This window comes from Abramis brama, assembly GCF_963993115.1.
Source record: "Abramis brama genome assembly, chromosome: 1".
In the NCBI taxonomy this organism is placed as follows: Eukaryota; Metazoa; Chordata; class Actinopteri; order Cypriniformes; family Leuciscidae; genus Abramis; species Abramis brama.
The window spans coordinates 74,890,477-74,916,494 of record NC_139963.1 but is presented as its reverse complement, the minus strand read 5'-3'; the positions used below and the strand labels follow the sequence as shown (position 1 = coordinate 74,916,494).

At 41.9% G+C, this 26,018-nt stretch overlaps 2 protein-coding genes across 3 annotated transcripts; both read right to left on the bottom strand.

Annotated features, from left to right (window-relative positions):
• Positions 1 to 3,512: 3,512 nt before the first annotated feature.
• On the bottom strand, positions 3,513 to 7,078 carry LOC311089377 (uncharacterized protein). Of its 2 annotated transcripts, XM_084124043.1 has the most exons (7): positions 6,724 to 7,078; positions 6,023 to 6,334; positions 5,560 to 5,925; positions 4,986 to 5,041; positions 4,346 to 4,405; positions 4,120 to 4,200; positions 3,513 to 4,008 (listed from the first exon to the last, which is right to left on the bottom strand). In XM_084124043.1, exons 1-6 carry the CDS (start codon positions 6,782 to 6,784, stop codon positions 4,198 to 4,200), a joined length of 858 nt encoding a protein of 285 aa, XP_083980169.1. In that variant the 5' UTR covers positions 6,785 to 7,078; the 3' UTR covers positions 3,513 to 4,008; positions 4,120 to 4,197. The 2 variants fall into 2 exon arrangements, 1 of the variants encoding a protein (XP_083980169.1); XR_014607681.1 differs by lacking the exons at positions 4,986 to 5,041; positions 6,023 to 6,334; positions 6,724 to 7,078 and having other exon boundaries at positions 3,556 to 4,200; positions 5,560 to 5,681.
• Positions 7,079 to 8,120: 1,042 nt separating this feature from the next.
• On the bottom strand, positions 8,121 to 12,893 carry LOC311082332 (nucleolar protein 12-like; the record flags this gene model as incomplete). The annotated part of the gene is made up of 4 exons (XM_084113095.1): positions 8,121 to 8,419; positions 8,645 to 8,852; positions 9,587 to 9,635; positions 12,888 to 12,893. 4 exons carry the CDS (start codon positions 12,891 to 12,893, stop codon positions 8,218 to 8,220), a joined length of 465 nt encoding a protein of 154 aa, XP_083969221.1. The 3' UTR covers positions 8,121 to 8,217.
• Positions 12,894 to 26,018: the final 13,125 nt, after the last annotated feature.

Genomic DNA, 26,018 nt, shown 5'->3' with positions numbered 1-26,018 from the left:
CATTCAGGACACAGGACCTTATTACAGGACAGGACATAATTATTCTCTGAATAGAAGACCTCTCACATGAATGATGAGCTCCCAGCACATAACTATAAATATAAATACTGTCACGGTTCACAGGTTTGTCTGTTCATTCTGTGTGTACTGTTCTGGTCTGATTGCCTATCAGCGTCAGCTGTGCTGACGAGCAATCAGATCAGCGGCAGGTGCGTCTCGTTTATGAATCCTATATGTAGTCTTGTGTTTGTCATGTTCATTGTCATTCGGTGTATCCTTCCTTTCACGGGGAACCGAAGGGTGCATTTGGCGTCGTTTTTGAATCAGGGTAGCCTTCGAGCTTCGAAAAACTTCGAAGAGTTTTATCGACTAAACGTGACGCACGTATAAATTCTCCTCCCCCATCACATCGGTCACAATCATTTAAATTTATACTTTACCTTTGCAGTTTATAGAAACCACACATCTCACATATTTCAACATGGCCTCTTGCTTTATTATTATTTATTATGAATTTCTTAAATAACCAAACTTTAACAACATAACGGCAGATCCTTTGAGCGCAGTTGATGACGCTGTGAAGTGACGCTCGAGTGATCAAGTATTCCAATGTATAAATAAGCTTTCCTTCGATTCCTCCGTCCTCATTTTCTTTCCCTCGCATCCTACAGGGGTGGAGCTGAGGAGGGAGGAGCTGAGAAGCGAGGAAAGGAAGCGAGGAAAGGAAACGAGGATGCACAAATAACAAATGAGAAGCACCCTTTGAATTGGGACATTCTTCGTCGTGCCGCTGACGCAATCGGCCTTAATAAAGGTAGTCGAATGATGTATTATTCTTTTCTGTTTGATCAGAAATTATGGAGTATTTTGAGTTGTTTCCACTGTTAACAGGAAAATGCAAGTAATCGCGTCAGCGCCTCCATGTCATGCAGTGCACGCTCCACACTCCGCTCAAACACTTGGATATGCACCTAATAATAGCGCACATTTATCTAGATTAACGTTAGAGCAGGCGGCCATGCCAGACGGATAAGTCCTTTTCATGTTTAACAAATCAAATCATGCATTTTCTTCCTACCACGAGTAAGCGCTGCTCCAGTTTGAAAAAGGCTGCCAGTAGCACCTCACTGCAGTACACGAGATCCAGGGGGCGGAGTTGGATCCAGATCTAAGGGGTGGAGATTGGTAGGTTTAGGGGTGGGTTTAGGGATCAGGGGGTGGAGATTGGTAGGTTTAGGGGTGGGTTTAGGGATCAGGGGGTGGAGATTGGTAGGTTTAGGGGTGGGTTTAGGGATCAGGGGGTGGAGATTGGTAGGTTTAGGGGTGGGTTTAGGGATCAGGGGGTGGAGATTGGTAGGTTTAGGGGTGGGTTTATGGATCAGGGGGTGGAGATGGGTAGGTTTAGGTATATGTAAGGTAGCTGTGTCCCAGTGTGAAGGCCGGTTGCGTCATCGCGGCGTGACGAAGGCTACCCTGATTCAAAAGCGACGCCAAATGAACCCTTCGGAGACGAGGAGGGATATTGAGAAGCACCCTTCGTTTCCCCGTGAAAGGAAGGATACATAAATGGATCCTTAGCGGCCTATCCTACCCCAGAAGTCATTGCGCGCCTTTTTTATTTTAAAAGATTGCGGCCGAGAGTTCGGTGGTGGACGGCAAATTCACATTTAAATGTAAGTATTATGTTTTCATTTACTCAAATAGCTAGTGAAACCAGAATTAAAAGCCACAAGTTTTTCTTTCTTATAAAATTTCTCAGGTGGTTTGAGGCAGATTTTTTTCTAATATTAGTTTAATAATTGTTTCAGGGAGCAAGGATCAGACAGCTCAATTTATTAAATTGCGGTCTGAAAATGAGCATTTCTTTACGGGGAGAAAAACTCCACCAGCGTGGCTTGGAGGAAAGACAACGACCTATCTGTAATATTTGCACTAATCTGTCTCACTTGTGTATTATGCACAGTTTTCTTAAAGAACGTATGCCGATATAACTAATCCAACTCTTTTATCAGGGTCACAATATAGAATTTCAAAGAATTCTTCTTACAAGATGACTTTATTTTAAGACAAATGTTGCAGTGAACTTGATCATGAATTACTTTTCTCACTGCATTACACACATCCTCTCTTTAGCAAGTTTCTGCATGACCCTGATTATTATAGACTTTGCTTCTTCTATAGGAATTAATTCAGGGTTTGTAGGGAATTTCTCTTCAGATGGACAGGAGCATATTTGCATATTAGATTAATGATCTCAACCTGACTGTCATCTCGTGACTCATCTGTTAATCTCCAGTATATCTTCACTTCTATGCGAGTGACCTTTTGTGTTTCTGTTTGTACAGCTTCACTTTTTTTATTGACTATACAAATCACAACATGTAAATAGGAAAATGTTGGCGTTATTTTGTCACCTATTGGTAGCAGTATGCTAGCTGGAGCCGTTTACCTCCAGTCTTTGTGCTAAGCTAGCGGTGGGTGCGTCAGACAGAGTTACGGCACGCACGGAGATGAGAAGGGTGTGTATGGACTGATCTAACTCTGGGGAATACGGTGAATAAGCTAAAGTCCCAAAAAGTCGGCGTGTTCCTTTAACAAGAACAACAGACTATTAGCAACAACAGTAGCGTAGCACAAGAAGCACATTATAAAGAGAGCAGAGCACATGAGGAACAGGAGAGCACACTCAGACAAACGAGGACTTAACGAGGACTAAACAAGGGGGCGTAGCAACGGGAAACAAGGAGGCGGGACCAGAGGATCACATGACCAACACAACCAGAGACAGAGCCGTGTGCTCAAACACAACACAAACAAAGAGACACTGAACAATGACACGACTGACAGAACGGTCAGAGGAGAACCTTGACAGAGAGAAGTGAAGAGAGAATGATCAGTCCCAGCAGACACAGATCACACTTATCAGACATCTTCTGTTTCTCTTCATTACATATAGTTACAGCTCCTCCTTTAAACATCATCAGCTCCTCCTGTGGTTATTAACTTCCTCTGTTGCTGATCAACTGAGTGATTAAATCCTGCTAGAGTTGCTGTATAGAGACACGATGCCACAGTGAAGTGTTGCTTTACATGCATATTGTGAACCGCACTATCTCAACACACATCTGCTCTGAACACAGTTTCAGATTCAAGGCCCTGATGTTTTCCTACAGATCAACCACTGGCTCTGCTCCTCTACACCTAAACTCACTACTCCAGACCGATGTGTCTCCAGAAGCTTGTGTTCTGCAAGTGAACGGTGTCTTGTGGTGCATCATCTCAAAGAGACACAGAATCACTTTCACAGACCTTCACCTGGACTGTTCCTGCTGGAGGAACGACCTGCCGAACTCAACCTGAGCTGATGAGGCTTTAGCCATCTTCAAGAAACGGCTGAAAACGCATATATTTCATCAACACTCGACCCATTAATACTCACACTTACTATTCTATATTACGATACATTACAAGCTCATGAAGGGGAACAAACATCTCAGGAAAGGAGACTTATTAAACACAACTGCAGAGGTTTATTGAGAAAATTATAGCAATCATTCAAAATGAAAAAAGATGCTAAAAACAGGAATGAACAGACAAGATCCAAGAATCCTCAAATCAGCTCCATCACACAGAACAGAGAGAGATTATACAGTCTGAGTCTGTCCATTACTGTATTAATATTATATTTAAAGCAGTTTACATATGAAGCGCAAGAGAATGACTTTCAACACTGTAGGCAAATATATCCATAAAACCATATAAATAAAAATAAATCTGGCTTTTTATATGTAAAAAAAACAAACATTTTAATCTAAACTTGATTATGTCACTATAAGTGCTCAGAGTTTTTTCTCTGTTTTCTGAGAAGAAGAAACTAAAACAATGAACAATCCTCTGTAAGTTTTTGCTATTGTAAATATTGCTGCAGATTGGCTCTAAACTCATCAGTATTTTATTCTAATATTGTCGGCATCTCTATTTCCTCTGGGTGCTTCGAGTCCTTCCTCCCTGCAAAATAAAAGCATTGACTGACCTCTCGTATGTGTTTTTATCATGATTGCAGATTGTTCCAGATCAGATGAGTGTGAATCATCAGATTGTGTGCGGCTCAAAACTCACCAGCTCTTCTTGCACAGATGATCTGAAGAAGAATCACAGTAGGAGCAGCAAACACTGCGATCTCAACAATACTCACAATCACTGCAGGAAACATGAGAGGAAGAAGAGAAACTGTACATGACTGAAGTCAAGGGTATTCAACTGTCAACAGTTATTGATGAAGCATTTACAGACTGACTGATAGTTTAATGTTATAAAGCTGTCAGTATAAATGAACGTGTCGTACCTCTGTATAATGATCCAGCAGACACACTGACTCCAGTTTCTGATGCTGTATCAGCTGGATCTGTGGATCACGTCTGTTAGTTCAGTTCAACACATAATGCCACATATACACAACATCATCATCACATAATACTGGAGCTTCACATCACAGAAATGATGAATATGTGCACGAGTCTGTCATCTATTATCATCTTACTTCACTATCAAGCTGTCAGGAGGAGAATGACTATCGCCATTCACCAAAAATAAATCTATTTATACAGTGATCATGTGATCATGAACCTTGTGTAGGAGCTGCTGCTGTAGTTCGGCTTGATTTCTTCTTCTTGATTTCTTACATTGAGAGAGGTGTTACTGTTAATTTAATCCTCGTTTATATGAGAATGAAACACTGAGCTTCTGACTGGAATCAGTGTTGCTGAATCAATAAGTTTGCAGAAACATTCAAATGTGGAATATTAATATATTGACGGCATCTAAAACATACAATGTTTCCTGTATGAACACATTCAAATGCACAAATATTGATGGATCCTTTGAGGTTTCAATCCTGAATTGATGGAACTGATTTTATTGTGGCGGGATCAAACCGCTGAAGCGAGAGACTGATGATGTGTGACAGTGATCATGTGATCATGAACCTTGTGTAGGAGCTGCTGCTGTAGTTCGGCTTGATTTCTTCCCAGAGTTTGAGCTTCTGACTGGAATCAGTGTTGGTGAAGCGACTGGATCTGCAGAAGATGAATGTTCAGACGCATCATCTGTAGGACATTAACATCATATGTTCATATCGATCATCACATGCAGTTTGTGTTCATCATCACAGTTTACAGTGGCAGTAGTTGAGAAGAGACTGTACTGTATTACTGTATAACTGTATTACTGTATAATTTATTCCTGGTTTATATGAGAGTGAAACACAGTTGAGCTTCTGCAAATAAACCTTCAGCTTGAATGAAGGACATAAGCCTTATAATTCCTAAACCCGACCTCCTACATGGGTCATACTAGGCTTTAATACACTCGTCTGATTTATGCAATATATCATGTATGACCCATGTAGGAGGCCAACATTGGGAATTATAAGGATTGTTATGCAGTTTATGACTTTGACCACTAATATTTTACAACTCCAAAACGTATGAAGCCATCAGAAAGAGTAGAGCCAATCTGTGGAAGTTTTCACAAATCTGTCAGAAAAGAGTGTTTTCTCACCTGAATACTTGACAGTGTATCTGACTGAGGTCTCGAGTTGATTTCCCTGAGTAAGCTGACATCTCCACTCTCTGTTGTCATCTTCATTCAGGAGTGTTGTAGTCAGAGTGAGGATGATACAGGGATATCGATCTGATGATGAGAATAATATCTGATATCTGGAGTCTGTCTTCAGATCAACACCAGCCTGATTCACCCACAACAGCTCAACTCCCTGACGACGTACCCATTTATCACAGGAATATACATATGAATACAACTGACAGGAGAGAGTCACAGAGCGGCCTGGACTGATCTCAGTCTGTGAGGATGAAGATGATGATGATGAAGATGATGAAGATGAAGATGAAGATGGAGACACTGAAACTGAACACAAGACACAAATCACAGACTCTTCAATCATCATCTGAGTTTAAAGGGAGAATCTGCCCTTTTTAAATTGACCACATAATCATAAACTTACCATGAAGAACATGCAGAAAAACACGTGCATCAGGTCCTTGTTCTCCATTCACATATTGTCTGCAGATGTATACTCCATAATCTTCTTCTGTGACGTTCTTGATGTTGAGAGAGCAGTCAGACTCCAGACTCAGTCTCTCATGACTCTCTGTGTCTTTATTCTTTATCCCTCCAGTAATCAGTTTAACTGCTGAATGTCTGAATATGTTAGTGTAGGTCCATGTAGTTGATTTGCAGTAAGAAAGAGTTTTATTACAGGACAGAGAGACATTTTCACCAGAGCTGATGAACACATGATCCACTCCACTGGTTCCTGAAACACAGTATATCTCAGTGATCATTATGATATATATTAATAAATGAACCATAAAACACACCAGCATAAAAAGCAGAAGTTTTAAATCCTAGTATTTTTCCTGACTTAAAGCAAACCACACACTCTCCAGAATAAACTATTAGTCTTTATCAGAGAGCTGTTCAAATCACTGACACACTCTTAATATGAAGATAATTCTTCATCATCAGATGTTTGAGTGACACTATGTCCAGTATCAGGAATAATACAGTATGATCTGTGTGTATCAATACACAACTCTGAGATCACAACGTGAATGTGTGCAATAATAAACTGAGCATGTTCAAATGAACTCTTTCCAGACTAATTCCACTAAATGTCTTTAGAGAAAATACAGATTTCTTTACCTGTGAGAAGTGAAGAGAGAACGATCAGTCCCAGCAGACACAGATCACACTTATCAGCCATTTTCTGTTTCTGTCAGTCTTCCTCTGCATTATATATAGTTACAGCTCCTCCTTTAAACATCATCAGCTCCTCCTGTGGTTATTAACTTCCTCTCATCTGACCAACCGAGTGTTTAAATCCGTTGCTATATAGTGACATATATAGACTGTGTATTTTAACACTGAGGATTTTGCTCTGTGGTCTTGAATGTTCTTGACTCTGAGTGACACTCAACTTTCCTCTACAAACCCCCATGTAATGTATTGAGTGAGCGTCGACAGCACCCTCATCAGTCTAAACGCTTCCCTCCTAAGCGTCAGGGACCCTGGGCCTAAGATAACGCTGGACACTTCATCATCATCATCATCATCATCCAGTGAAGACGAGCTTTTCATTTTCTTTAAAAGACAGAAAAGAAGGTTTTGGGTGCACCCGATCTTACAGAACAGAGAGTCTGAAGGGGAGTATGCTAATGTCCACTTTTCTTTTCCTCTCTCCTTCTTCTCTCACAGGTGTCCCTGAGGCTTTCCCACAGTTTTTTTGCGTCTTCAACTAAACACAGTGCGTTTTCTAATGTCGATACACATTACATGTCACACACGAAGTAACAAGATAAAATCATTCGACTAGAAACTGTAGAGATCACACACAGAATGTATAGTATACTAAAAGCAGCCCTAAATAGTCTCACTACATTTCGTTACATGTTCACAGTAAACACGGTCTCTGTCTCTATCTTTGATGATAATAGTGTTAGCTTTCTAGCCCAGATGTAGTTTAGCCTGCTAGCCTACACAGCACAGGACTATACAACGACTAAAACTACCACACAACACACTCACAGTCGAGATAACCGAGTTGCTTGGCAATGCTACGCCACACATCGTCTTTCAAATCGTTGTGCTTGTAGTTTGTGATCGGCTGAAGCCTTTTCTGTCGCCGCAAAAGCAAAAAACAAAAAATAAAACTATCGAGCGAATTATTTGTGCGTCAAAAGTGTGAAAGGACCTTTACTGTTACCGTTACAGTTATCAGTAGTTATTATACAGTTATCATTAGTTATCGTTACAGTTACATGTATCGTTAGTTATTATAGTTATTGTTATTGTTATCATCAGTTATTATATAGTTATTGATACAGTTATCATTATCGATACTGTTATCGTCATGGTTATTACATAGTTATCGTTACAGCTGTTATAGTTATTACAGTTATTATAGTTATTACAGTATTATAGTTATAACTGTATTTTTACAGTTATTATAGTTATGGTTATGGTTGTGAACTTGCCTAATGTGGGAATGAGAGTTTGACACTGTAGAATGAAAGGTTTCTTTTTTTAATGTCCGTTTTAAAGCATCAACATGTAAGCACACACACACACACACACACACACAGAGCGGCGAGAGTTCATGAGTGTGTCGCATCAGTCGCTCCACGAGTCTGCCGTTCATCAGTCCTGGTGCCGCTCGTTCCGGCCCGTCTGTCTGCGTCTCTGAGCTTTGGTGCTTCTGCCCTGACGGAGCTTGTTGTCTTGCGCTGATGCCGACTTCCTGTCGCTCTGGCGGTTTCTGCGCCTCATTTCCTTTTTGGACCTTCGCTTGCTGCTCTTCTGTTTAGTGAGGCTGTTGAGTGACGCCGTGAGGCTCTGGATCCTGCAGAATCACACACACGACAAATCTGACTCATCTGAATCACTGACTCAGCTGAATCACTGACTCAGCTGAATCACTGACTCAGCTGAATCACTGACTCATCTGAATCACTGACTCATCTGAATCACTGACTCATCTGAATCATTCAAATAGCTTTACAACAAAATCTGAACCCCCTTCTGGTGTGTGTGTGTGTGTGTGAGTGAATGATGACAGTGATCATACTTCTTGGACAGCAGGGGGTTTCCGGCGACCTTGGGGAGGGCTGTCGTCTTCTCCTTGCCGTCCTGCTCTGCTCTCGGCGGATCCAGCATTCTGCCGGCTGATAGGTCGAGGTCGCTGATGGTCGTCACGGTGACGGTGTGGTTGGGATGATCGTACTGAATGCTCTCTGTCGTGGCCGTGATCACGTCCTCCAGCTCGTCTGCCTCATCTAAACACACACACACAGGGCTTGAATATTGCCAGTTTTTCTGAGGGACTGAATGCATGTTTCTTAAGTATTTTGTTAAACATCAGTAAGTGTAACAAAATAATTATATATATATAGTTCACGGTGTAGCTGCTCCCTGAATCATCACACTTATTCATTTGTGGATGTTAACTGAATCTGTAAGTCAGCTACACTGTTTATTTGTGTAGCCGCTCCCTCAATCGTGTAGTTTTCAGTTTTACACATTTATTGTATGTCATTATGCCAGTATCAGTACTACAAACACAGCTGGCGAGCGTCATGGTGTCGACCCCAGGATTAATCCGCACTTCATTTAGTCAGGACTAAAAGACTATCCAGTGTAATCTTACATCTGATGACTTTATTCAGTTTCTGTAGTATTTCTGAATACCAGTGTTAGACCAACACAAACACTTTACTTTGTATTTCTCTTTATTTTTCACTTTATTCTATTGTATTTATTTTTGCTACCTTTTTCAATGTAAAGATTGAAATCGAGCTTCCTCGTGTTGTGTTAACTCTAAACAACAACATTACCCCACTGTAAAAACACATCGAGAGAGCAAACATGAGGTGAGATAAATGTAATAAATAAATCCCCCCATGAGAATAACCTAAGGGGGATTCCCCAAAACACAACTCAGGCCTTGACACACACACACACATATAGACATGTCACATGACCTCTGACCTCACACACACGTGACACTCACCCAGAGCCTGGCGGCGCTCCATCAGCATCTTCAGATACTCTCTGTGTCTCTGGAGGAGGAACAACAACGATGAGGTTCATTCATGTATTAGGCTGTTTTGGAAATTCAACTATTTGGGTGTACAGAAGTCTTAGTAACACAATTTCTACAACAATTATAGCCAGACATTAATACCCACTGGCTTTAACCGAGAACCTCGGCCAATGTTTAATTCGCGTCGTGCCTAACAACGCCCTTCAGCCGTGACTTATTCAGATACAGCACTAGCCTAGAGTAGCCTACCTTATTGCTTTTATAAAACGGTTACCACGCAATACAAATATTAATCCCGAAACATATGTATATATGCAACTTTCATGAAGTAAAATGAATCACTAAAAGCCAATTCCTTCTGCTGGAGAAAAAAAAATAGTCCCTGACCATTTGCAACAGAAGAAGTTACATTATTTCTCCATTAGATGGAGACAAAGACTGTCTTAATGAGTGAGTCAGTCAGTCAGTAGAGAAGACTTTTGAAATGACTCAAACTTGTGATCACGGAGAAGAAAGACGCAACTGACATGACTATAGGCACGGACAACCCCTATTAACTGTTAAAAGTACAAGATATCACGCCGGGTATTCAAACAGATTTTTTATTATGAATATAGGACTGACCTGAAGGAAATATCTAGCCTACTGTAAATGCAGGTACACTCGCTTTCTCGGTCTCATCCAGAAGTTGTTACTGGAAATGAAAATCAGCATTGTGATTCTTTTTGTACACAAACTTAAACTAACCAAAAGACACGTAGCCTAACAGTTAAACAGCGGACAGATACAGGCTAGTGCTGTATCTGAATAAGTCACGGCTGAAGGGCGTTGTTAGGCACGACGCGAATATGAAACATTGTCCGAGGTTCTCGGTTAAAGCTATGGGTATTAATGTCTGGCTATAATTGTTGTAGAAATTGTGTTACTAAGACCTTTGTACACCCAAATAGTTGAATTTCCAAAACAGCCTAATACATGAATGAACCTCATCGTCGATTATGGTCTAGTCTGAGTCTAACATCATAACTAACATGGTCAGGCTGGTTGTTTCCATGTTCTAATGCTGCAGCAGCTTCCCGCAAAAGCTCACTAACAGATTTCGCCATATCTCGTCGTCTCGATTACTATATTATTTAAATAATTTCGTTTCACACATTCAACTCATGCACACGGGACGTCGACGACTTCGCTTTACAGAAGGCGTGCCTCTAGCGCCGTTACTAGAATAAGCCACACCCACTCATTAACATAGAATTTGCATGCAGGTTGTCTTTGAAAATGAAAACGAAAATGAAAACTGTGAAATAAAAGAGGAATTAAAATGAAAACGAAAATTTACATTTGTATTTGAATTGTGTCACTATTATTGCGTGAGCGTTACAAAAGAGCATTGTAAAAACTGTATTTGTACTTTCTTTTTCACGTTTGGCTTTTCATTTTAATATTGGCAGTCTTGCCTCCAGACTGTAGTGAAAATGAAATGTGAAATCACCAATTGCATTTTATTTTTCAATTTGACAGGGATAATGCTGTGAAAATGAAATCATTTAATTTCATTCTCAATTTTGTCACATATTTTGCGTAATGTTTTCTGTAATGAAATCGTTAATCTGGTTTTAATTTTCATTTTAATCATTTAATTTATTTATTTAAATTTGGCAGAAAATGCCCTCCATACTGTTTAGGCTGGAAATGTAATTTTGACAAAAGAAGAACTTTTATTTTAAATAAATCTTAATTTTAAATCAGCCTACTTCAGTGTGATATGTTATCATATTATCATGCTTAACACTGAGAATCTGAATAATTGAAATGTGATGATCAGATGCAGATATCTAAATCAGAGAATATCATATAGGTTCAGGAGGATGGCGGGTGGATTATTTATTTTTAACCGCAGATTCGGGGGACTCAAAGTGCACCAGATTAATGAATTTATCTTTAAAATGTACAAAATTTTCTCCCGGGAGGGCATGCCCCTGGACCCCCCATAGAGGTACCGAGCTCAACCCACAAAAATACTGTGGGAAACACAGTAGGCTATATGATGGTCTACGAAAAATAAACATTTAATTATCTTATTAAAATACATGATCGGGATTTTAGCACCTACGCCTCATTTTGAGCCAGGAAAAACCCGGATTATTACATAGATTTTGGGTGGAGAAAAGTCTTTGTTCATCAATTATGCACATGGTTAATGCTCAGCTGCAAAAACATGTTCTGAAACACTAAAAGTTAAGTAAATGAAATTATAGTATTATATGAAATAAATAAATGAAAATATGTATATTATTAAGTTTTTTTTTTGTTGTTGTTGTTTTTTTGGGGGGGGGACCCCCCAAGAGCTTTGACACAATTCGAACACTGATCATATCTTAGTTTTATATAACACTTGTGATTGTATTTTCTATAAATATGCTTATAAATAGACATGCAGTCTACCAATAACATTAGAGCGACAGCACTAGGAACACCCACAAGCGACTTCACTGTACAGAGACTAGCGACATGCAGCGACAAAATCGCTGGCGGTGTGAACGGGGCTTCACAGACAATATTAAAATAATCCAGTTTGAGGCGTTCATTTAGACTGAATTTTGGCTGTTAAATGACATCTGTAGATACAGACTTTATTATTCCCATCATTCCAGACCTCAAAACCTATTGATTTAGTGATCACTGGATCTGTTTTGTAGCACTATAATAACCCTGATGTGGAAATTCCGTTTTACACGTCAACTTTATTTTGTTGTTGGCATATATGTGCAGTTAAGTTTAATTTTTTTATTGTTTTGAGATGATGTTAATTTATTTTGATTAAAAAGTTAATATATATTTAGCTTTTTTCGTTTTCTTTTTTTAAAAATCTGTCATTAATTTTACAATAAAAATACATTGAGACTGTAAAGGATTGCCTTAAGGACATTTTTATGGTGGCTTTTAATCTTGCATCAAATAGTGAACTGCATACTGTATGCAGACTTGCATTTACTAATCACCAGCAGTAAATATTGTGCTAGTACTAGTATTGAACTACAAGAAGCAAGACAGTTGCAAGGCTTTGATTAGAGTTATGTAAAGCTTTTGATGGGACAGTTAGTTCCTAGAGATGTGGTGACAACAGCTGTGCAGAGGAGGCCCGATTTGAAAGGACAAGACCCTCAAGATGGTGAGGGTTTTTACTCACTTATGGTGCACTTTGTCACGGTCACCAGCTAGTCACCACCTCCTCACTACATTTCCCATCATCCTCTCTGGCCCTCACCTGCATGCACTTACCTGACTCCTTACCTGCACGATACCTACCTGAACAACTTGTCTTCAGTCATCTCTGCTTCCTTCATCCGTCTTCAGTCATTGCCTCGATCTCCATTTCAGAACAGACATCTATCCTGAACACTGTATTCATCAGTTACTCTCCTGCTTCCATCGCTGCGATCACATACTTCTGCAAATAAACCTGTTGATTACTTTACCTGTGTGAATCCTTTACCGGTGTGAAAAAATAAATCAGTGTTTACAACATTTATAATAAGTGCACCATAAATACTTATAAATATAACATATGTGTATATATGTGTTATAACATTTAATAATACATAAGCATTTCAGAGATTCTATGTACACTAATTGTATAAAACAATTCTGTCAGTACACCATAAGTTATAAAAATGAACTAGATCAATGTGATTAATGCCATTCATAGTTTCCATCCTTATGTTGTGTCTCCCTCTAGTGGGCAAGCAAAATTTATTTATTATAAATATACATATAACATTCATGCATTTATAACATTTGGAATTTCTAAAAATTGTTACTTTTATTTTATAATATTAATTGAATATTAATTAATATTAACGACTCACTAAAGCAAAAATTAGCAAAGACGATCGTAAGAAAAGAATATAAACAATGAACCACTCAGACCACTGGAATGCAGCTAATTAATGAAAAGGTAAGTGTGTTTTTCTATTTGTTTGTTCTTTTGCATGAATTGTATCTTTTAAAATTGAAAGAATGAAAGAAAAACTAAATAAAAACAAACAGATAACAGTAACACACAGTATTTCGAATAAATGATAAACACAGAGTAACGCCCCTTTCACACATACTCTGTTTGCAGTGTGTATGCGGTGCGTATATTTCCCGTGCCCATGTTATCAGGTCAGAGCTTTCACACTGCGCGCGGATGCGGTCCGGCGATCCGTTCCAGGAGCGGTGCGTATACAGCAGTGCAGAGATCGTTCCCACACCGAGTCTATTTCTGCTGTGCTGCAAACGCTGAATTAAAGTGACAGCGCATGTTTCGTGGTCTAAATGAACACAGATTGACCTGAAAATGTAATATAAGTACATGATTAAAGAGATTTAAGAGAATCGCAATGCTGACAAAAACTTTTTTTTTAATAAAAGTTGCTGATAACTTCTGGATTTGAAATAAAAATAGTGAGTATGTGTTTGTGGTACAGCCGTGGATCAGTCACTGCAAACGCAGCATATGTGAAAGCACTATAGACCCTTTTACAGTTGGTAAACATGGTGACGTATTTGTGTGGGCGGGGCTTAGCTGGAGGCAGAACGATCCCTCTGGCCGCTTCACTAACGTTAGTTTGGCAGTTTGTTAGCTTGTTTTTTTAACAATGACTTGAGAAAATCCAATTTTATCTTAATGTGCAAGGTCACTCACTGTCCAGGACCGCGATTGTTATTTACAAAAGTTAATTTTAATGGACGGAACCAGATTGGCTGACCCGTACACGCTCAGTCAATGGATGTACGATCTGACAGGATTAACGTTAACGCTACCTCCGGTTGAGTGGCCTGACTTCTACACCTAACAGTTACCTGATAGAGAAACCGAGGGTAAAGAGAAACTGAGGACAAATAAATCTTTAGATGTTTATAACTATGTGCTGAATGGTCATGTAAAGACTTGTGTGGTACGATCCGCAGTTCTGCCTAGCCAAGAGTGACACTACGGTGCAATTTTAAAGATGTGAATATTTTCTAGAAATAAAAATTCCAGATACAGCATACTCATTTTTCATCAATTCTTGCACCCAACAACACAACAAGATGACATTTAATAATAAAAATAATTTAAGCTCCTTATTATGTAGCCGAATCTGTGCTGGTTTGTATTGGCTGCCTCCAGTTTTCCGTTTGTTTTGCCTCCAGCTAGCGCCGTGACGTAACTGTGACGTCGGCGCAAAAGGGGTCTATAGCGTGCTGCTCCTGCACCGCATACACACTGCACACGGAGGATGTGTGAAACGGGCGTAAAAATTTTCCAATATCAATTTCTGAAATTCAACCTCAAGTTTCTCAATTTCAAGTTCAATGTCTTGTTTTCAAATTCCAAAAAATTGGAAATAGGGATTAGGAAAGTTGTTCAAAAATAGGAAAGTTGTTCAAAAATTAACGCAGTTCAGTCCATGAAGAGAATTCATTTTGTCTTCAGGGAAATCCTGGGAAACTTGAGAAAGGCAATGTCTGCAGTTCTGTCCTACCCAATCAGAAAACTCCTTTTCCTCTGTTTCCAGGTACGAAACGATGGGATGGCTCGCCAGTCCAAACCCGGGATAAGACCCATAACCCATGTGCTTGATTAACACACTTTTTTTTTTTTTTTTATTAAACACACTTGTTTACAAAACACAATTTACAAAATCTCTCGTTGGGAGACTTATGTGCAGAACATAGTTAAACAATTAAATGGAACAAATTTCGATAAAGAAAATAAATACAAAAAATGTAAAATAAAATAAATTAAGCAAAGGCACTTCAGTCCATAAGGCATGTCAAAGTTGTTCACATACATATATTGTCCTCAGTCTTCATATATTCTTAAAATAAAGTTACATGGAAGCTTTACAAATTATAATGACAAATATTTTGAGACATCTTCACATAGAGAGTAAATGTTATCACTGGAGTCTTTCAGAAGTTTCAAAGAAGCAAAGTATTCCCTCAGTTCAATTTTAAACACCATTAGGGATGGATTTTTGTTTTGCCATTTACATTTATGAATATGGTATTTACCCATAATTGTTATATTGTAAATTCTAAAAAGTTCCTTCGGAAGGTTTTCATTACCAAAAATAATTTGCTCTAACTTTAATTGTGTAATTCACTCCATTTTTGTGTCCAGCAAATTCATGACATCTTGCCAGAATCTTTTTATCACTGGACAAGAGAAAAACAAATGTTCAATAGTTTCATCTTCCTGGGAACAGAACACACATGGCTCCACTTCAAAACCAAATCTCTTTTTAAGCATTGCTGCTGCTGGATAATATCCATTTATAATTTTGAATTGCATTTCATTGATTTTAGGAGGTATAGGCCATTTCATGAATTTGATGTATTTATTTGTTATTTTGTCATCATAATGCCTTATTTTTATATTTTGGTCAAAATCATGAAATAGTTTACATTTGAATATTTTGCTAATACAATTATTGTTACATTTTTTGCTATTTAGGGGAATTTGGTTTAGTTGCAGTTTAGGCAAATTTATTTGACTTTTGGAATAATGTAAATAGTTATGTATCATATTTAATAGGGCTATTGGTATTGCTTTACATACCTTATTATAATCCCTTATTAAACTTTGTATATTAAATTTTATTTTAAAACCCGTAAACCTAAGAAAATTACCTTGTTCATCTAATATATCTGTGATGAAAATGATTCCCTTTTCAAACCAATTTCTGAAAAAAAAAAGTGTTTTTCTATTTATTGTTCTCACTCTGTTGTTCCACAAGGTGGAGCCATGTGGTGTAAAATTATGAGTAAATAACATCTTCCAGTAATGAAGAACTTGTTTATGATATTCAGACAGTTTTACTGACAATTTGGATACCTCGAAATCGCACTTTAAAGATGTAAAGATGGCGCTGTAGTCCACATGTTGTCGCCTATAAAAGGTGTAGAGTAAGAGCTGAAGTGTGTTGTACCAGCCCGTTCTCATCCCAAGGCGTCATAGTACTGACGCTGTTGACATTTCGTCTGCATCAAACGCACATGGCACCCTTTATCGTCAATATGAGACGCAGATAGATATGAGCCAGAAGGCGCCTCCTAGCGGTCTAACCCTAAACCTACCCCAGAACTAAACCTACCCATATCCTGTGCGTGTCATATTGACGCTAAAGGGTGCCATGTGCGTTCGATGTAGACGAAATGTCACAAGGGTCAGTATGTGACGTCCAAGGATGAGAATGCGTTGGTTGTACATGCTGACCATTATGTAACATCTGGCACTGTTGGATTGCTTTAGGATTTTAATAAATCTATAAGAATTGAGAATTTTCTTGGCCTCATGCTTACCAGGATTTAAACATTACAACATCAGCAATTGCTGGTATACTGGAAATCTCTGAACACATCTAGTGTGTGTAATCAGAAATGTCCTGCATCTGATCATCTCTGTGCATCTCAAGTGTGTGGACGTGTACGGGGTTTTCACACACCTTAAGTTTCACTGAAATTTCCAATATCCTAAAAGTCCCAAAGTAAGAGTCCATGAATACAGACACAGGGGAATTGTGACGCTTTCAATGTTTTATCCTTTCAAATAATCAAATTCACCTCAAGTTTCTTTCTGCAACATTTATAATTCACCAATGGAATGATTCACAAAATGTAAAAATGTAAATACTCACACTTACACCTTTATAAACAAATTACTCATACTGGGCTTTAGCTCAAATATTGCCCTTCTCTTTCAACATAGACATTTAATAAACAACATATTGACTAAATTCAGTTTGTTTAAACCAGTATTTAACTCAGTTTGACATCAATCAAAACACACACAAAACATAGTTCCATTATCCACAGCATGTGCTCGGTAACACAAGAGACAAATAGAGTCACCAGAAACAAAAAGAAAACTGATAGAAAACCCTTTCTTTTCTCTTTAATTAACAACTCGATCCAACTCGCACAGTTTTCTTAAAGAACGTATGCCGATATAACTTATCCAACTCTTTTATCAGGGTCACAATATAGTATTTCAAACAATTATTCTTACAATTGTCTTTCGCAAGTTTCTGCATGACCCTGATTATTATAGACTTTGCTTCTTCTGTAGGAATTAATTCAGGGTTTGTAGGGAATTTTCTCTTCAGATGGACAGGAGCATATTTGCATATTAGATTAATAATCTCAACCTGACTGTCATCTCGTGACTCATCTGTTAATCTCCAGTATATCTTCACTTCTATGCGAGTGACCTTTTGTGTTTCTGTTTGGACAGCTTCACTTTCTCATCTAACTTCTGCTTCTGAATCTCCTGAATGTGTTTCTCTGTTTCCTCTAACATGTCATTGGTGAAGTGCGTCCCTCCATTCTCTTCTACCTTCATCTCTATTTTATGCTGTACAACCTGAATACTTGATGTAGAAACCGAAACACAAAATTAGACACAAATCACAGACTTGAATCATCATGTGAGCTTAAAGGGAGAATTTACTCTTTTTAAATTGACCTCATCATCATGAACTTACACTCAGCTCAGCTTGCAGGACTAGAACAAGAGACACAACAAACACGAGACAAGACACAACATGACAGAGACTGAAGCTAAGCAGTAGTTAGAAAGAAACTACAACTAAAGAAAGGAGAACTGATGCTAGGAATAGACTTAGACTCAGACTTTCTTTATTAATCCCAGAGGGGAAATTAACAACAGCAACCGAAATCGAGACAACATGCATAACAAAATAGACAATACAATCAATCAATAATCTCAATAATCTGAATATCTATTAATTACAAATAGATATGGTTTACCATACAACGACCTACTTAACATAAATTCAAAAACACCTCCAATTCCCATACCCACATACACACTCAATACCCCAAAACAATGCCACTCAACCCCTAGTCAAAAACATTCAATATATTATTTAAAACAAGTTATTGCGGTAATATGGGCTAAACAAGGGGGCGTGACAACGGGAAACAAGGAGGCGGGACCAGAGGATCACATGACCAACACAACCAGAGACAGAGCCATGTGCTCAAACACAACACAAACAAAGAGACACTGAACAATGACACGACTGACAGAACGGTCAGAGGAGAACCTTGACAGAGAGAAGTGAAGAGAGAATGATCAGTCCCAGCAGACACAGATCACACTTATCAGCCATTTTCTGTTTCTGCCAGTCTTCCTCTTCATTATATATAGTTACAGCTCTTTCTCTTCATTATATATAGACCATAAACTTCCTCTATTCTGACCAATTGAGTGACAATTGACGCATATTATTGAATTAATCACACTGGCTCAACACACATCTGCTCTGAACACAGTTTAAAGGCTTGTAGGATTGAAATAATTCAAGTTCCCTTTCAAGGGAACTCGCGTTGCGTCGAGTTTGACGCTATGGGAACGCTTTGCGTGATGACGTCTTGAAGCACATGTAAAATCAGTCCAATGGTGTGGCGGAACGTCAGAGGCGGGTGACGTCACGTACCAGGAAGCTATAAAAGCCGTCCCGAAACAGAAAACGAAAGCTTTCTGAGTCTTCAGTTGCGCTCTGTGTGAAATCTGTCTGTATATTTGGTGTTGTCTGTCTATATCATATATATATATTCAGTATGGCGAGCGAGCAGCAGTTTAGAGTGTGTGTCCATCCCTGCCCGCGTTATTTAACGGGAGGTGACACACACACTCTTTGTGTTGTTTGTTTGGGAGAGGAGCATGCCCAGTCAGCACTCGAGGGTGGTGACTGTGTGCATTGCTGTGCGCTTCCATTGCGTACGCTCCGATCCCGCTTGGCTCGGTTCAATCCCGACCACGCTCCCCAGGGCTCGGGTCCCGCCGCTGCCGAGGCACGGCGTCGATCTCAGACCTGGGGTTCACAGATGGATTTATCAGTGGATGTTGAGACGGGCTCTGCCTTATCTCAGCATCCGTCTGATAGATCCAGTGCCTCTTATCAGGGTGTGGAAGCACGCGCTGCGGTTTCTTCCCCCCCGATAGAGGTACCAGTACTGCAACTATCCAGCTCTGAGGAGTTGGATGTTGTGAGTATTGTAGCTGAGTCTGAGGATTCGCCACCTCAGTCTCATGCGTTTGAGGAACTGCTCGATGTCATTACTAGAGCTGTTGACAGACTGTCTATTGAGTGGCCAGAAGATAGGCAGGACGTTCGTTCGAAAAGTAAGCTCGACGAACGCTTCCTGCCATCTCGTGCGCAGCCCCAGCGCAGGAGCCTGCCGTTTTTCCCCGATCTCCACACCGAGGTGTCGAGATCGTGGGCGAAACCAGTGTCATATCGAGTGTATACTGCACAAACATCACACTATTCATCCATTCACAATTATAAAGAGCATGGTTATGGGGAGATGCCGAAGGTGGAAGAGACGCTCGCGAGCTATCTCTCTCCAGCAACGGCATCTTCTCTGAAGGCTCCTGCACTTCCATCCAAGCCAGTAAAAGTTACTTCTTCCCTGGTTCATAAAGCTTATGCCGCCGCCGGTCAAGCTGCAGCGTGTTTACATACAATGTCCATAATGCAGGCTTACCAGGCTGAGTTATTGGGTGATTTTGAGGAGGGCGGGGGTATTAGTGCTGATACGGTGTCTGAACTGCGTAGAGCCACGGATTTGTCTCTCAGGGCCACCAAGGAGACGGCTAAATCCATCGGCCGCTCTATGGCAGCCCTGGTGGCCACTGAGAGGCATCTGTGGCTCAACTTAAGTGACATAAAGGACAAAGAAAAACATGTTCTTTTAGATGCACCAGTATCCACGCAAGGGTTATTTGGAGACGCAGTTAATAGTGCTGTAGCGAAGTCACAAGAAGCTTCAAAACAGGCAGCTGCACTTCAGAAACTTCTCCCCCGCCGTTCTTTCTATCAGGCTGCTGAGCGGGAGCAGCCTCACTCCTCTAAAAAGAGCGCTGAGCACCGCGCCACTCAGAAACAGAGCGTTTCCTCCCGTGCTCCCCCACAAAAATCTCGGGGACACGGAGGGCGCTCTCAAACCCAGCAGTCTTCGAGGGGTAAAACGGATCTGCGGACCGTTATTACCGCCAAGAAGGCTGCTGGGAAAAAGTCCTGATGTCTGAGGGCTCAGGACAAATGAGGGTAGTCCCCCCGAAGCAGAGCGGTTAACACCTCTTTTCACGGTGCCCGTCTCTCTTCGGTGCCCTCAGGGGACCGTTCTGCCAACCCTGCCGCCTCCGGCGTTACAGGGCGCAGCGGTCTCCGGCGAGCACATATCTCAAGGTCCACCCGGAAACGTAGTGGCCTCGGGATGCCCGCCCCCTCTGAGGAGGGTGCTAGAGCAGTCTGTTTGGTCGTTCCCTGCCGGTGCGCCGTTACAGGGCGACGAACCGACTGCTCAACAGCAGGAGAAAAATACGGTGCCGTCTCTCTTCGGTGCCCTCAGGGGACCGTTCTGCCAACCCTGCCGCCTCCGGTGTTACAGGGCGCAGCGGTCTCCGGCGAGCACATATCTCAAGGTCCACCCGGAAACGTAGTGGCCTCGGGATGCCCGCCCCCTCTGAGGAGGGTGCTAGAGCAGTCTGTTTGGTCGTTCCCTGCCGGTGCGCCGTTACAGGGCGACGAACCGACTACTCAACAGCAACAAAATCCAGAAACCAGTCTCGAGAGACTGGTACCTCTAGTAGAATCTTTGACAGCGTGGAAGCTACTGTCAAATGTTTCTCGTTGGGTCCTGCAGACCGTGGAAAAAGGGTATTAGATACAATTCTAGTAACGCCCACCGCGGTTTATGGGGGTCCTGCCCACAATGGTGGGCCCCGAGCAGGTTCTGGTTATGGAACAGGAAGTAAACACTCTGTTAGAGAAAGGGGCCATAGAATATGTACCTCCCTCCAACAGGGAAACCGGGTTTTACAGCCGGTACTTCATAGTTCCAAAGTAGGACGGGGGATTGCGTCCCATTTTAGGTCTTCGAGTTGTCATGCAGCTCAAGTTCAAAATGTTAACATTGAGACAATCGTGCCACAGATTAGTCCGAGGACTGGTTTGTCACGATAGACCTCAAGGACGCATATTTCCATCCGTCCGTGTCATTGGAAGTTCCTGAGGTTTGCTTTCGGGGGCAAAGCATACCAATATCGAGTTCTTCCATTCGGCCTGGCTTTATCACCCCGCACTTTCACCAAATGCGTGGATGCAGCTCTGGCGCCTCTGCGCCTCCGGGGTATTCGCATCACGAACTACATCGACGATTGGTTGATTTTAGCTCAGTCGCATTAGATGGCGGTTCAACATCGAGATGTTGTTCTCGCCCATATGAAAGAGTTGGGGTTACGGCTGAACGCCAAGAAGAGTGTGCTTCTCTATTTTAGAGGACCACTTTTTTAGGCGTGGTTTGGGATTCAGTGTCGATGCAGGCGCGCCTGTCATCGCCACGCTTCGATCCTGGCAGCTGTGAGAAGTGTAAAGCTAGGCCAGCTACTCACTGTCAAACAGTTCCAGAGACTGTTGGGTCTCATGGCAGCAGCTTCCAACGGGATACCTTTTGGACTGCTGCACATGAGGCCCCTGCAGTGGTGGCTCAGGACCAGAGGGTTTTTCCCCGAGGGGCAACCCATTTCGCACAATCAAGGTCACGCGGTGATGCCTACGTGCCTTGGTTATGTGGAAGAAACCTTGGTTCCTGTCCCAGGGCCCAGTGCTGGGAGCTCCTTGTCGTCGCAAACTGCTAACGACGGATGCTTCCCTCACGAGTTGGGGAGCGATCCTGAGGGTCGCTCATCTCAAGGTCTGTGGGAAGACCATCATCGTTCCTGGCATTCTATAGCCTAGAGATGTTAGCTGTCTTCCGGGCTCTGAGGAGCTTTATCACAGGTCTCAGGGGACACCATGTGTAGTACATACGGACAACACGTCGGTAGTCGCCTATATCAAGGGGGTTTGCGCTGGCACGCCATATCCTCTTGTGGTCCCAGGGGAAGTTGCTGTCACTCAAGGCAGCCTACATCCCCGGGGTCCAGAATATAGGAGCAGACACTCTGTCAAGACAGGGGCCGAGGCCCGGGGAATGGTGGCTCCACCCCCGAGGTGGTGGAGCTGATATGGAAATTATAAGTGGGTCTGTTTGCGTCTCGAGAGACGTCTCACTGTCCACTTTGGTTCTCCCTCACGCATCCAGCTCCTTTGGACTGGATGCTATGGTGCAGACGTGGCCGAGGCTACGTCTGTACGCTTTTCCCCCAGTTGCTCTGCTCCCGGGAGTTCTGGAGAGAGTTCGCAGGGACCGGGTTTACCTGCTTCTTATAGCCCCGCGCTGGCCGGGCAGAGTATGGTTTCCTGATCTTGTGTCGCTCCTCGACGGGCCTCCTCTGGAGCTACCCGTCAGGAGGGACCTTCTGTCCCAGGCGGAGGGCTCGATATTTCACCCCCGCCCAGAACTGTGGAACCTGTGGGCTTGGCCTCTGAGGGGGCCCAGCTCATAGAGTCAGGTCTCTCAACTGAGGTTGTTGAGACCATTCTACAGTCCAGAGCTCCCTCCACGAGGAAACTTTATGCCCTGAACTGGAGAGTATTCACCTCTTTGTGTAGTGACCGTCGGTTGGATCCAGTCAACTGCCCAATTGGTACAGTTCTGGAGTTCCTGCAGGACCGGTTCACTGCAGGTCTGACCCCGTCCACTTTAAAGGTTTATGTGGCGGCCGTAGGTGCTTACCACAGTCCTTTGGGTGGAATGTCTGTGGGGAAAGACCCCTTTGGTATCTCGTTTCCCTCGTGGCACTTGGAGGTCCTCCTCCCTTTCGAAATCGGACCAGGAGGCTAATAATTTGCTTTGCCCTGTTCGGGCGTTAGACGCGTATGTCCACAGAGCTGCCCTGTGGCGTAAAAGTGACATTTGCTCCCCTAACAAGGGAGGTCCAGTGTCTAAGCAAAGGATGAGCAGTGGGTGGTTGAGACTATCTCACTTGCTTATGAGGCGGCTTGACAGCCTTCTCCTTTGGCTGTCCGGTCGCACTCTACGAGGAGTATGGCGGCCTCTAAGGCCCTTATATCAGGAGTTTCGTTACAGGACGTTTGTGATGCGGCAGGCTGGTCCTCACCGCACACTTTCGTCAGGTTCTACTCTCTGGATCTAGACTCTGCTCCAGGGTCTCATGTTTTGTCTTCCTAGTGCTGCTCACCAGATTTCACACAGGACAGACATTTGTAGCTATGGAGGCGTTGGTATAGACGTTCCCATAGCTTCAAACTCGACGCAACGCGAGTTCCCTTGAAAGGGAACGCCTCGGTTACGACTGTAACCTCGGTTCCCTGAAGAGGGAACGAGCGTTGCGTCACCTTGCCATATCTCCTTCATGCCTGTCAACACGACTTCAGACTTTACGAAGCTTTCGTTTTCTGTTTCGGGCCGGCTTTTATAGCTTCCTGGTACGTGACGTCACCCGCCTCTGACGTTCCGCCACACCATTGGACTGATTTTACATGTGCTTCAAGACGTCATCACGCAAAGCGTTCCCATAGCGTCAAACTCGACGCAACGCTCGTTCCCTCTTCAGGGAACCGAGGTTACAGTCGTAACCGAGGCGATATTTGACAACAAAATACATTTGCTTTACTGTTTTCCACCCCTCTTTCTACCACAAGGAGCATTTGTAGTTAGTATTAGAGATCCAAGATGGCCGCGTGAGTGTTGTGGCGTGTTGATGCTCTTAAAACTTTTGAACTAACTTTTGCTAAACCCGTGATTTATCGGCTAAAAGTGACCCTTATTGGGATTGTAAAATTTACACCTTTGCTTTGTGGCGTGAATTTTGTCTAATTTTGGACAAAATTAAGGGGGATCAAGACAAACAAGGGCGAACCTCCAGAAACAGCAACAAAAATGACATTGAGTGTGGCAGCAGTGCTGCGGTGATGAAAGAACTGAAAGCAATTAACGCAAGACTGGATCGCATACAGATTGACATTGAAAAGCAAGTCAACGCTAGAATTGATAAGTTGTGTGAATCGATGGAGAAGATGATGACTGAAAGTCAGAACGTTGTGCTGAAAGAGATAGAAAAGGCCACAAAAGACATGAAGACAAATCTGGACGTTGAGGTGGGAATTCTGTGTGCACGAATGGAAAATATCAAGCAGAAAATGTCTGATAAAGAGGTGAAGAAGAAGAGTTTTGATCCAGATGTCTCACTGATCGTTGTGGGGCTTCCTCATTCAGAGGGAGAGGATTTAATGGCTAAAGTGAAAGACCTGCTGCACGTCGGCCTCGGATGTGACACTGAGCTCTGCCCCGCTGTGGTGGAGCGGGTGCGGGCGCGCGGAGACGACCGGGGCCTGTTAAGGTGGAGCTGAGCTCGGCTCGGGAGAAGGTGGCCGTGTTGCGCAAAAAATCGGAGCTGAAAGATAACGATAACTTCAAGGATGTATAAGTGTCTTCAGCGAAATCACATGCCGAACGGATGATGGAATTTAACTTTAGAACTTTGATCCGTGAAACTGCAGTCGGGAGGGACTTCTACTTGGCAGCCAATGGACGTATGGTGAGGCGGACGCAGTCATCCCGGCGTGCGACGAGAGAGCCGGCAGCTGATGGCGGTCATGCTTGAGAAGGGTTTGCCCAGCCCGTCAGGTTTGTTAATGAACAGCTTTTGTTAGCCCACTGGAATGTTAATAGGTGGACGCTGTCAAACTGTGAACTTAGGAGATTGCTACTTAAATCCTTAGATCCTGATTTCATTTCTCTGAATGAAACTCATTTATGCAATGATACACTAGATTTTGATGGATTCACTTGGTTTGGACATAATCGTATTGCCCATAAGAGGGCTGTTAAAGCCTCGGGTGGAGTTGGATTCTTGGTTAAAAATGCCGTGATGGAGCGGTATTCAGATAGCATTGTTGATAAAACATTTGATGGAATATTTTGTTTATGTTTTGAGCATAGAGAATCGCAATATTCTTTTATTTTAATTTCATGTTACCTGTCCCCAGAATCATCTGTCTGGGGCAGGAATGCAGATCTCTATTTCAGCCATTTATTGGCGTTGCTGTATACTGTTACCGATAAGGTGGATTCAATTTATATATGTGGTGATGTTAATAGCCGAACCGGGGCGCTTAAGGACTATATTGAACCTTTTTCCTCGAATAGTGTTGGACACAAATGTAAATAAGCATGGTCATACCTTTATAGAATTTTTGAAGGACTCTAAATGTTGTATACTTAATGGGAGGTTAGATCCTGAAAATGACAACTTTACTTCCATTTCTGTAAGGGGCAAAGCTGTTGTTGATTACATAGTGACTCCTCATGTTGATTTGAAAACATGTCTTGGGCTCAATGTTTATTCCCCTTCTGAGCTTATTGCATGTAAAAAGACGAGACAGGAATTACCCTGTTGATTTTTTGTCTTCAAAGATGTGTTGTAGGG

Coding starts and splice junctions, on each gene's coding strand:
- LOC311089377 (XM_084124043.1), bottom strand. CDS start 6,784: ATGGCTGATAAGTGTGATCTGTGTCTGCTGGGACTGATCGTTCTCTCT. Junction 6,335..6,723: donor TCTCTCTTCACTTCTCACAG/GTAAAGAAATCT, acceptor ACTGTGTTTCAG/GAACCAGTGGAGTGGATCAT. Junction 4,406..4,985: donor AGCAGCAGCTCCTACACAAG/GTTCATGATCAC, acceptor CGTGATCCACAG/ATCCAGCTGATACAGCATCA.